Source organism: Varanus komodoensis, unplaced genomic scaffold (assembly GCF_004798865.1).
Source record: "Varanus komodoensis strain SLA01 unplaced genomic scaffold, ASM479886v1 scaffold1, whole genome shotgun sequence".
Taxonomy (NCBI): Eukaryota; Metazoa; Chordata; class Lepidosauria; order Squamata; family Varanidae; genus Varanus; species Varanus komodoensis.
The window spans coordinates 93,530,726-93,542,972 of record NW_025335268.1 but is presented as its reverse complement, the minus strand read 5'-3'; the positions used below and the strand labels follow the sequence as shown (position 1 = coordinate 93,542,972).

Here is a 12,247-nt window from a genome sequence, read left to right as displayed (position 1 = left end):
TTTATTTTTCATCTAAGTGCAAATCATATAGCAATTGAGCTGAGGTAACAACCCCACCCCCAGAAAGCTTTAAAACTGACGGGAAAGATTTCAAGCTGAAAATTATAGAGTTCGGTAATGGAACAAGCAGAGGCGGCATGTAAAGAAAAAGTATAATGAAACATTTGATGGAACAATAAAGTCTCATGCTGAGGAAAGGGGAACAGCCTAGAAGGAAACATTTTGGTCTAAAGAGATGTCTCCCCACCTCCGCCCTGCCACCACCACTCACTCATGCTCTCAAAAGGCTGAATAGGTTGGTTTGATTACTGCATTTATTCCCAAAACATTGACCCGGGCCATGGGTAGACCGATGTCAGCTTTGTAGGGTCTATTTCTTTTCCTTAGATCCCTGAGCTCTACCAGCCCAACTCAACATTTTGAACTGAAATCTAATCAAGTCACAAAATGGCGGCTTGGGGGACAAAGTGCACTGGTGGGCCGAACATTTGTTCACAGGTGGGTAGCTAATGCACGTGCCGACACGTGCCCTTGCCACCAGTCAATACCATTCAGGTAATGTATGTGCATACATGCATACACCACACTCTCCACATACACCCTCTTATTACACACAGTGATTCACACATGCTGCCCTTTTAACATGAGAACCTCTTGTACACACACTTTCTCACAGACTTCACACACACATTTTGCCGAGACACACCTGAGATACACACACGTGACTGGGATTGTGGAGCAGAGCCATCATCCAGGATAGCTGCAGTGCAGCACTTGCTGGGCTCTCCTGGTGCCTGCGTTGCCACACATACAAGCTCATCCTCACAAGTGCACATACAGAGAGTGCAAACACTGTTGCTCTTGCACAGATGTAACTATTTCTGTCTTTCACAGTCATACACACACACACACACACACACACACACTCCTGCATGCAAAATGTCTGACCGACACTTTAGGGTGATGGTGGGCTAGGCAGGAACTCATTTCTCTCTCTTCCCTGTCAGTGGCATGGCGGTGAAGGCTGACCCCAGCGGCTTAGGTAAACCAATAGTAGGCCTAGTAGTGGCAGCTGCAGCTGCGGGTAGCCCAGATGAGTGAGCAGGAAAGTTTCTACTTCCTATGAGCAACTGGCTGAGGTCAGAAAAAGGCTGCCAGCATCATGTCCCACCACCTGCTAGAGACTGAATGTTACTCTGTATTATTAGCTCTACACAATAGAATATAGACATGTATTAAGCAGCATTTAGAACACTGGAAAGCCCTTACGGTTGTGGTTGGAGCAAAGCATGAACAATATGGCTGTAGTGCGTTTGAAATTATCTCACCTTCTACTAATCAGTTGCAAATATATGTCTGCCTTTGCGCAATCTACTTAATTCAGCAGCAGCAGCTGCATCATCTCCACCATCCGCATCTTGCATTTAATACAGCACCTCGTGAATACAAAATGTGCTTGTCAGAGTGCAGGGAGTGTAGCAGAAGTAGGTGGGAAAGTACAGGAAGGTTGTAAACAGAAATTGATATCTGGATACCCCCCTCCCTGACTCCCAAATGCTGAAATTCTATGTTTGAGGGAAGAGATTGCATGGTAAAAGCCTTGCCTGAAAGTAATTCATGGCTTAGGTGCACTGGTGACTTCTAATCTCCTAGCTCACAGTCTTTACTACTTTCTCTCGGCTTTCACATTGTAATATAATTCTGCATATCCTATTGAGTGAGATAATACGGATGCATTATAAGAAAGCCAGTGGTCCTGGAATATGATAGCATAATATAGTTAGTAATTACAGTAGGACACCCCCCACCCCATATTTGCTGGCTCATTTACTGCATTTTTACTTAACCACAGTTGATCTTGGCCCAAAAGAGAAGTCATATAGTGCTGTAACATGCCAAAGAGAAGTTATAAAATGCTTCCTTTAAGTGAAAACTCTCAGTTTAATAGGGAAAGGGAAAACATATTATGCTGAGGTTGCTAGAATGTATGTTAAAAGTGAATCTTCTATTTGTGACATTGTGAAAAAAAGAAATTGATATGGACACTATATAGTACATATAATGTTCACTATTACCCACAGTTTCAGGCATCCTCTGGGAAGCTTGGAACCCATCCATGTAGACATGGGGGTGGGGGGGGTCCTCCTGTACTACATATATAACCTTCTGGTCAAGGAGTTGGGAAAGGAATTTTAGCCTTACGACATTCCTGTGAGATACTTTGTTATATGTTTAAATTATAGCTTTCTGCCTGTTTTCTATTTGAACTCTTCCATATTTAGATTAAGATTGCTGCTAATCTTGATTGAACACCTTAACTACCATGCTTCTTTCTATCCTGGCTTTGGCCAGAATTGCTAAAAAAATGTTTTTGTCATTTTAGTAATTGCTGATGGATCACTTGAGAAGACCAGTGATGATGTGGGAAGTGAAGAGGACTTGTATGAAGACTTTCGAGGCTCTAGCCATCATTATGGCCATCCAGGAGGTGGAGGAGAACAACTTGCTATTAATGAGGTACTGCAACTCCGGGGACCTAATGAGCACAAAATAAAGTGTTAGTTATATCTGTTTAAAATCCCCATACAGTAAAGCAATTATGATTATGCAGGATATTGTTGCAAAAGATGCATTTATCTGTTCTCTCTCTGTGCTGGTGGGCAGATTCTTTGGAAATTGGTTTACAAATGTTCAGCTGAATAAGGAATGATGGGGAGCATTGACAACTTCAGACAGGGCAATCAAGACAGAACAACCAATAGTCCAATACTCCCAAGAAACTACTAAGTTAACAGGAAATTGGCTAATTCTTTCGAAGGGGTGTGGGAGGAGCAGGGGGTGTTTTTGCATTCTGAATAAAGGTGAGTTTTGATTGCACCAGATGATTTTATTTTAGTGTTCTACATGATGCATTCATGGGTATTTTAGAGAGTTTAAATGCATTTTAATAAACCATTTTATAATAACTATTGCCATATGTTGTTAAAACTAACCTCTACCATTTTGATTTGAAATCTAATCTATTGAAAACTGTTCTTATGTCCTTGAATGAATCCTTCCAGGAGCTTTATGTTGAATTAATGGATAAGGTGGAACTCTGGGACACCCCAATGGATGTAGGTGGAACAGAAGTTTCTCAGTGCAACCTTTTGAGTAGAAAGCTTCAGAACAACTCTAACATGTTCTCCCCCCTCCCACTCTAATCACAGGATCTTTCCAGATCATCTAGCTAGTGGTATATAAGGCTGTTGAGAAGTAATAGGATTGCACTCACCTGTCTGTTCCTTGGTGTAAGTCATCCACCGGGGGTGGGGGGAAGTTGTTTCTTTCCTAAAACCTGCCTGGAAACCCGAGTGAAACATGTTGGAACAAGAGGCCAGACACAGAAGGTCTGCACAAGCCATCATCTTATCTTAATGCCACATATGGCTTCGTGCTGCACACCAGAATAGTTGAGCAAGATGTTGGAGGAATTGTGCTGCTGGGATCTGCTTCATGCATCTATTATGGCACAAAGGCAAAGAAATAGGTCATCCAGCTTACACCAGTTCTTTTGCACCCAGTGGTGTGCATGGGATACACGTTATTTATCTGGAAGTTAGAGGTGAGAGCCTCTCCATCTAGTCTGTGACACATGCTTTAATATAGGTCTCTTCTCCCAAAGCTAACTCTGAACTCAGCATCCCTAAGTTGGATGGTGAGTTCAGAACTCACCATCTGTGAAAAGCCACCTAGGAACTAGGATTAAATTAGCTTTTTTATTTAATGAAGCAAGGTCCTCAACTGTTGGAAAGATCTATTCATGCAATTTATTCCCTTCCTTCCTTCCTTTTAGTAATGATAATGAGCTGGCATATTTAAGGGAAAAAAAATAACAGTGGGCTATTTAAGATCAGGATTTCGGTATACAGCTGTGCTTCTAAGTCTTCTTAGGTATAACTATACTCATTAGATTGGTGCTAAGAACAACAATTTACATGAACATCAGCTATGAACTATAGCTTAACCTATGTACTCTGTGTATGTACATTTTGTGTTTTCTCCTCAGTTCAGAAAATCAAAAGGAGAAATGAAACCTTTTGTATTTTACGTATGATTTCAAAAAATATTCATCAGCAAATTGTATATTTCTACTTTCCTACATTATGAGTATGCCTCTCAATTTCCTAACCAAATCTGTTACATTTCATCTCTAAATATATTGTTTGGAGGTAATTCCTATTATAGATTGGCTGTCTTGCTTTTATGTTTGTTTTCATTTTATAAATAACTGTATCAATTATTGTTAAGTATTATGGAAAGGGTATATTCCATTTCTCCTGGCCAATCAAGATAGAGAGAATTTCTCTATTTTGAAGTAATTTTAGATGAATTAATTGCGATATAGAGGTTTGGCATGCTGTCAAGCTTAATTTTGTTTTAGGGTTCATCTTAAAGTTGCTCCACAAAAATCTCAGCTTAAAAACACCCTCAGATTCAAATTAAACTTTGAAGGTTTGGGACAGTGTGATTTGAATGGAGTGCTTTTTTATTCAAAGTTTTATGGATCATTCTTCATGCTTTTAAAATCCAGATAAAGGCAAGCGGACTGTTGTAAGCCGCTTTACACGGGGCTGCCCTTGAAGACAGTACAGATACTTCAATTGGTTCAGAACAGAGCAGCCAGGATGCTAGCAGAGAATGGCAGATATTCACACGTAACGCCTGTCCTGTACCATCTGCACTGGCTTCCAGTTGAAGCCCGGGCCCAATTTAAGGTGCTAGTGATGATGTACAAAGCTGTAAACAGCTTAGGACCTGGATATTTGAAGGAGTACCTTCTTCCAGATATACTTGCCTGGGCCCCAAAGGTCTGAAGCAGAGGTCCTTCTTCGGGAGCCCTCTTTGAGGGAGATCAGAAGCGTGGCTACCCAGATAAGGGCCTCCTCTGCGGCGGTGTGCCAGCTGTGCAATGGGCTCCCCAGGGAGGTGTGCCTGCTGCTGACGCTTTTTTCATTTCGGCACTAGCCAAACCCTTTTCATTTTCCCAGCATTTAAAAAGTTAGTGTTGTTTTTAAGGTTGATTTTATATAATATTTGTTATGCCGTGTCTTTCTTATCTATTTATTTATTCCTACCCTGAGACATTGTAAAGGGCAGGATATAAAATTTAAAATAAATAATTAAAATAAACAATAAATGTAGGGAGTGAGCAGGATGGTAGTCGGGTCATAGCTTTTAGTGGTGAAAGCAAAACAAAAGATGCTCGTAACTGTGAACCGTCAACACTTCTTCTGATACTGGACTCAGAAGGTCTGCGCTGACCAAGATGGATGGGAAACAGGAAGCCCTACAACTAGAACTGGGTGTGCCACTGCATACTTGTGGGAACCCTGAGGCATGCAAATACAACGGAACCTTACAAATATTCCTTCCCGTGGTGCAGCTTCCTCTGGGGACATGGACACCCCCCCCCCCGCCCCCGCAGGCATGTTCTCAGCTTGTGGAGAAAGAGTGAGTGGATGCACATGCCATCGAGTGAGGCAGCTAATGGAACCACTGCTGTTTCATTACCTAGCTGCTTCTGCTAACCAGCACACCTTCTGCTTTCTTCTGAGCAGGATGCAGAAGGGGACAGTCAGCAGCAGCAGCAAGGATGCAAATAGCCAGGGGGGAAAGTGAGTGGCTGGGGGTGAAAGGGGCAGTGCAGTTCTGCTTTGCTTTTTTGCAGGGTGAAGTGGGTGATGTTGATGAGCACAAGGGGAGGGTACATTCTCTGTCTCTATAATGTTTAGGCATATGTGCATCACATTCTAACCTTCCGGGCCTCTGTTGCAAAACTGCTGAAACATTATGCATGCCTAAACATGTACAGGAAGTGTAAAATTGAGGTGAAGCTATGAATTCAGTAGCTCTACAACTTTGTTCTTAGCAGACCATCCTATGCATCAGCTTTAGCTGTAGCAGGATGTGCAGTGACTTACATTTCAGGATCCCAAATTCTGTCACATTCCTTGCTAGGCCTGCAGCAAGAAAGCAGAGGCGATGACAAAGTGAACTAGCATTGCCCTTCTGAGAAAGCGCTACTCCGATCAGTATGCCCTACTTTGTCTGACACTGCTTGAATTCCTTGCAGTTATCTTGTTAATTTACAGGAAATCCTCTGCATTTAGCCTCAGCTGTGTTTATGATATTCCATTTCAGCTATGTAATTGCAATGCTTATAAATGCACTGTATGCTCTTGTCACTTTCATTGCTGCCTGTGGATGCCCAATTGCTGGCACAGTATTTAATAGGACATGCTGTAAGGCAGTGTCTGCTCCGCTCAAAGCTCTCTCCAAACCAAGAATATTCATCTGCTCATGTATAAGCATGAGAGGGATACTTCTTCTCCAGTTGTTTTTCAGACACTGATGAGCAGTGATTCTCTCCTGACTGAGAAAAGATGGAGATTAGAAAATAGTTTTCACAGTTAATTAAAATATCTATTTTAAATTAGATTATGTGTGCTTCCTAAAATTTGGGACCACTGCAAATATATTTTCATACCTGATGGATATGCACTTTCTGGTGCTGGAGGGGACAATTCAGATGATACTACTTTTCTTGCTTGGAAAGTAAGTTTTTAAAAGCCAGTCTGATCAATTAATGTGTATATATCTTTGTAATTTCCTAAGGGGAACAACTAAGACTAAAAAAGGGCACGGACATGCAGAAAGGCCTCTGACTGAACACCAGCACTTAGAGAAGGCCTATCATTACAGTAGTTGAAAATAACTCAGCATAGTAACAGGGGGCAGGGTAAATTCTCCAGAAGGCATTCCAGGCCTTTAACTTAGGACGCTGTGTTCTATTTTATCTTTTGTCTTACTGTTAAACTGTCCTGAGACTTCGGTAAGGGATGGTCTAAACAAGTTATAAATAAATAGAATAGAATAGAGTATTAAGCAACCAAGGGGGAATGAGATCTTGAAAAATGCTTTAGATACACTGGCAAGTGTATGCAAGAGAATAAGTCCTGAAAATGGCACCCCGGATCTACCAGTGGACATATCTCGATTTAGGCATCAAAAAGACACCTTGGACCTTCCACTCAGTGTATGCAGAGTAGTAAGTCTTCATGAGAGCACCCTATAGTCAAAAGTATTGCTGTTTACCAAGAATTCATAAGCACACTTTCAGAGACACCTGAAAGAGATCCTATATGCATGGTTGTTACAAGAATTGCTAATCTGTAGATATAGGCACTGTCCAACGAACTGTAAATAAATATACAACCTCAAAGCAGCACTCCCAAGTGGTTGACAGGTATATGCAAGAAAGGAGCAAGGAGTGTCTTAAAGGGGGATAAACATCCTTAAACATATTAGGAGTGAAGAATCTGTGAGTATGTACAGGAGTGAGGTTACAGAATCGTGAGGTTTTATGGTGTACCAAACATTCAGTAAGAATTATTTAGGATCAGTTCCCCACACCTGGTGTCTTCCAGATACGTTGTACTGCAGCAACTTGCCTAATTCCAAGCCAGTTCGAAGATACCAGTTTGGGGGAAGCTGCTATAGATACTTAATAATCTGCAGAATATCGTACTATGTATTCTGACACAACAGAAGCAGCAGGACTTTACAACCCTTAGTATTGACTAGGGAATAGTAGAAGGGAGGAAACAAAACCCACAGGAGCTTTTCCTTTTTGCAGATCAATTTAGAAGAGGAGGATCAGGGAACTGCCACATCAGATTTTAGGGTTATTTTCCAGAAGGATGTGATTTGGGAATGCCAGAACTTGAGTTAATACCTGAGTGAAGTACAATTTCTCACTGGCTGATACAGAATCTCAGACCCAGTCTGGTTTGCTGTGCAGTCTAATCTGGACTGCATCTGCAATGGACTCTCAAATGGTGAAGACTTGTGCCTGATATCCCTGAGCAGTCCCACCATAATCCGTACAGGGGTTGAGGACCCCAGAGATATTTGGGATCCAGGGTAAAATAGAGAAATGGAAATCAGCCAGACTTGAGCTTACGGAGGTTCTCCAACTTTTCAAAAGCTCACTTGGTCTGGGGTCAGTATCAGATGGCCATTTTTTTTCTTTCTGTGCATAAATCATGAAATACTTGGGCACACATTAAAAAGTATGTAACTTTCTACTGTTGCTAAAGTAAGTTTGTGTTTACCTTTTTAAAAAGTATATATTTCTCATGCATATTTTCTAATATATTTTTGAATGCATGTCCACACCATATTAACAGCACTGCAACCTCAGGAATGTATGACATTTGGGTACATATTCCATTTCCGTTCAGATCTGGAAATGGGATAAATTCTTGTCATAGATGAGCAATTGAAATTCTCATACAAAGGCACTCTGAAAGGAAAATGGGAACAAAGGACAGTGCCTCAGAAAATAATTTTATTAATTGATTTATTTAAATTATTTTTAGACTTTAAAGCAGAGCTAACCTCATTGTCAAAGTGGAGCCGGGCTGTCATTAATGCAAGCTTGTAAACAACCTCACACCTGTGTTGAGAAAATTGGTTCAAAGCTGAGGAAAAACAAAAGTTGGTTCATTTGGTATGTTTGGACAAGCTAACTAGTATTTTTTTTTCATTTATTTATTGGTCACATGCTCTTATAATACACCCAGAAAGGTGCAAGTCCTACAAATCCAATGGTATGGTCTATAGATTTTTTTAGATCAACTGCTTTTGCTGTACAAGAGTCCAATGAAAAACTGCATCAAACCTCTATCACAAAGAATTGGGCAATTCTTCACCTGGGTTTAGAAATGGCCCTGAAAATATAGTCCCAGTTCAGACAAATTGTACTGTGCCATCTCCTTGTTTATGTAGTACATGATTTGTTAGATGCTTTGTGGTTGCAGGTGAAATAATAATAATAATGATGATGATGGAACTAATACTATTAATAATTAGTGCCATTTATATTGTTTCAGACTCTGTTCCTTGCGAGTATAATAGAAAATGACAGCCTTTTGTGCTCATCTAAAGGGCTATAATGGACACAAATGCACATTATTAGCAGTCTTAACTCCAGATATGTACTATGAAGAAAGGTTATGCTTGTGGGCTTCCCAAAGGCATCTGGACAACATAGCCCTTTGGTCTGATTGCTTCTTATGTCATTACAAGTTTGGTATGTTTAGCCTGAAAAACAGATGATTAAGAGGCAGTATGATAATTCTATCTGAATATCTGAAGGGCTGATACATGGAGAATATTTACTATTGCTCTAGAAGCCTGGCTCAGAACCAACAGGTCCATATTACAAGAGAGGGGTTTCTGATTAAGTGCTTGGAAAGCTTTCTGGCAGGATAAGCTGTTTACTGTAGAAAACACTGCTTTGGAAGGTGGTGGACTTTCTTTCAAATGAAATGAGATCATCTAGTCCAGTTCTTTGCCACTGCTACTGCATCCCTGATAGGTGGCCATCTGCTTATAAATCTCCAATGAAGTGTGGAAAACAATGCCATGCTCATTTGCCTGGGGGGGGGGGTTATAAGATTTACACCTGAGTAGATATGTATTTTGAGGTCACTTTCAAGTCTATATAGTCAAAAGCATCTTAAATTCACTCAAAGCATCTTAAAAGCACTCCAGTTTTCTGGAACTGTGGCCTATTTCAACAGTGATTATGAGGGCTCTTCTGAGAAATGCAAGATTATCAGTTTCTGCTACACAGTTGCAAACCAGCTGCTTATTGAAAAGGGGAGCTGTGAATTCAGCACACAATTGATGGATTGCATCACCCATTTCTAGCCTAACATAAAAGGAAAACATCGGAAATAGTGATCAAGGCCCCATGAGCAACTGCTGGCTTTCTCTGATTCCCTGTACATTTGGAGACAATGTGTTTACCCGCGTGGTATGGTGGTTAGCGCATGGACGTGTGGACCTGAGAGAACTGGATTTTAGTCCCCACTTGCCCATGGAGTTCACCGGGTGGCTTTGGGCCATTCGCTCTCAACCCGATGCACCCACAGGGGTTACTTTTTAGAATAAAAATGGAGGAGAGTTATCTAAGTCACCTGGAATTCCTTGCAAGAAGAAAAAGATGTGATATAAATGCAATGTAATAATAATAATATCTCCATTTTGCAAGGTCCATTAGGAAATAGCAGCATTGACATTGTTCTGGCAGGACTGCTCAAAGGATACGACAAAAGCTGAAAAACAGCGAGAGACTTAGGATGGAAGCATTGCGGGGACAGCTACGAGAGGCTCCAGCTGCTGTTTTTATGGCAATTCACCAGCAGGCATTTGCAGAACTACTCAAGATACTGCTGAATGAGTCAGAATACTTACTATCAGCGCTGAACTCCATGAGGAGGACTGTTCAAATAACTCTTAGTGCTGATAACTCACTTAGTTGGGGACACTTTGGAGAAATGGGGAAAGATGAATGTAGGTTCATCAACAGAAAGCCTCATATGACTGTTGCCCCATCAGTTTTTGTCATCTCTTTTGATGTTCTGTATAGAGAGGCTTTCTTATTTCCTAGAGATACTGCAAAACTTGTAGAATTAAGAGTACATACTATGTGGCAAACTGCCTTTGAGTCACAGCCTAATAACTAGATCATCTGATTGTCTTAAGTGGATCCTAAGGGCAATGTGATTTTAAACAGCTTATTTTTCTATGGAAACTAGCAGAATTCGTTTGCACTTTGCATTGGCTGTCACTTCATTGTTGTATGACAGCGTATTATGCAAGTGCCTATACCTTTTTCCTGACTCATTAATATATGTAATGTTGCAATGGGTTTGAAACCAGATTTGGCAAGGAATAATTCTTTGGCAAGATTTATGGCTGAGTGTGAATGTAAAGCTAGATCTCTCCAGTGCTAATACAATACTCTAATCCAGCCTTTTCACCCTGCTGCCCTCTGAATGCTTTGGACTACAGTGGCATAGCCATTTGAGCTGGAGTTGATGGGGCTTGATGCCCACAGGATGTTGGAGAAGGTTTCTGTAAGTATTACACTGTAGCCGCTCTGCTTCTTGCTCCTTTATTTACAGTGATCTTTATAAGCTGCCAAGGCTGTGTGAGCTACATCAGGCATCTTCCTTTCAAAATGATCTTTCAGGGCGATAAGGAAGGGGGAAATTAACTAAGCTTACAAATGGAAAAGCGGAAAATGGATTTTCCCAGCAACCATCTATTATTGTGAGCTATCCCTGTTGTAATACAAAATCTTTTAGAGTTTGCAGCATTGACACTTCACAGAGGTTACAGTGCCAGTAAATTGGATAGTTCAATTAGGAGCAGACAGGTTTATAAAATCCAGCATTAAGTTCCAAGACACAGTCCAAACAAGCTGGGAGCAGGATTCTGAAGGCCAGTGATGCAGTCAAGGACAGAGTTTCAAAGGCACAGATTTCTAGACTTGCATGAGTTCAGGGCTCAGAAATAATATCCAGGCCAAAAGATCAAGGCTCAGGTATAGCCCCAGCAAGGAGGTTTTCTGGTACTAAGGATGTTGCATACACTCTGAAGTTCCCTGGCTCTGCAGCTGCTTTTAAATAGAGGCAGAACACTTTGACCTCTTCACCAGTCTACTTATTCCTGAAGGCAAACTCTGCAATCATAAGCTATATTTTAGCAAGCATCTGTCTTCCCTTCTCTTTAGACATCACTGTTTCCAAGATGATCAGCCTGAAAACACCATCTTCAGCCAAGACACGAGCCTGGTTCTTTCTCAGGGAGAGGTTATCAGACTCCTGTGCTCACGGCAGTTTTTCGAAGGGCAAACCTCGCAGTTGATAAGGCGGGTCAGACTTCCTTGGAGTGCTACCCAGGGAAGTTAGAGATTAGTCTTGCTTTCATTGCATTCCAGAGCTTGATCAGATTCCAAGTCTGAATCAGGGCTTGAGACTAGGAGAGACATAGGTCTTTGTGAGGTCTTTTGAGGGATTTATATTTTTTTTCTTTTGATTTCAAACTCATATTTTTGAATTTTTTGATTCCTGACAAAATATTCTCAGCTACAGAAATTTCCCTAAGAGAGACTCCATGCAGGCTTGGAGCCCATATCTGTAAATGTACAGGTGACTACCTGTAGAGTCACAGTTACAGGTTAGCAACCCCCCTTTTGTTATTCAGCTGCCCTATTTAGACCTTCCTTCCTTGAAAGTGCCAAAAATGCAGTTATTCCTTCTTGCTATCCATTTGATGACACTCTTTTCATACCTGTATGTTGGGATATTGGTGAACTCACAGATTAGAAAATTAATTTCTACTTACCTGT

General features: G+C 41.0%; 1 protein-coding gene across 1 annotated transcript in view; it reads left to right on the top strand.

The window, feature by feature from the left end:
- The window catches only part of LOC123026347, a 183,963-nt gene that overhangs the window by 126,521 nt on the left and 45,195 nt on the right, over positions 1-12,247 (top strand). Inside the window, 1 exon segment of the mRNA XM_044435858.1 lies at positions 2,384-2,517. Coding sequence (XP_044291793.1) covers positions 2,384-2,517 — 134 coding nt within the window.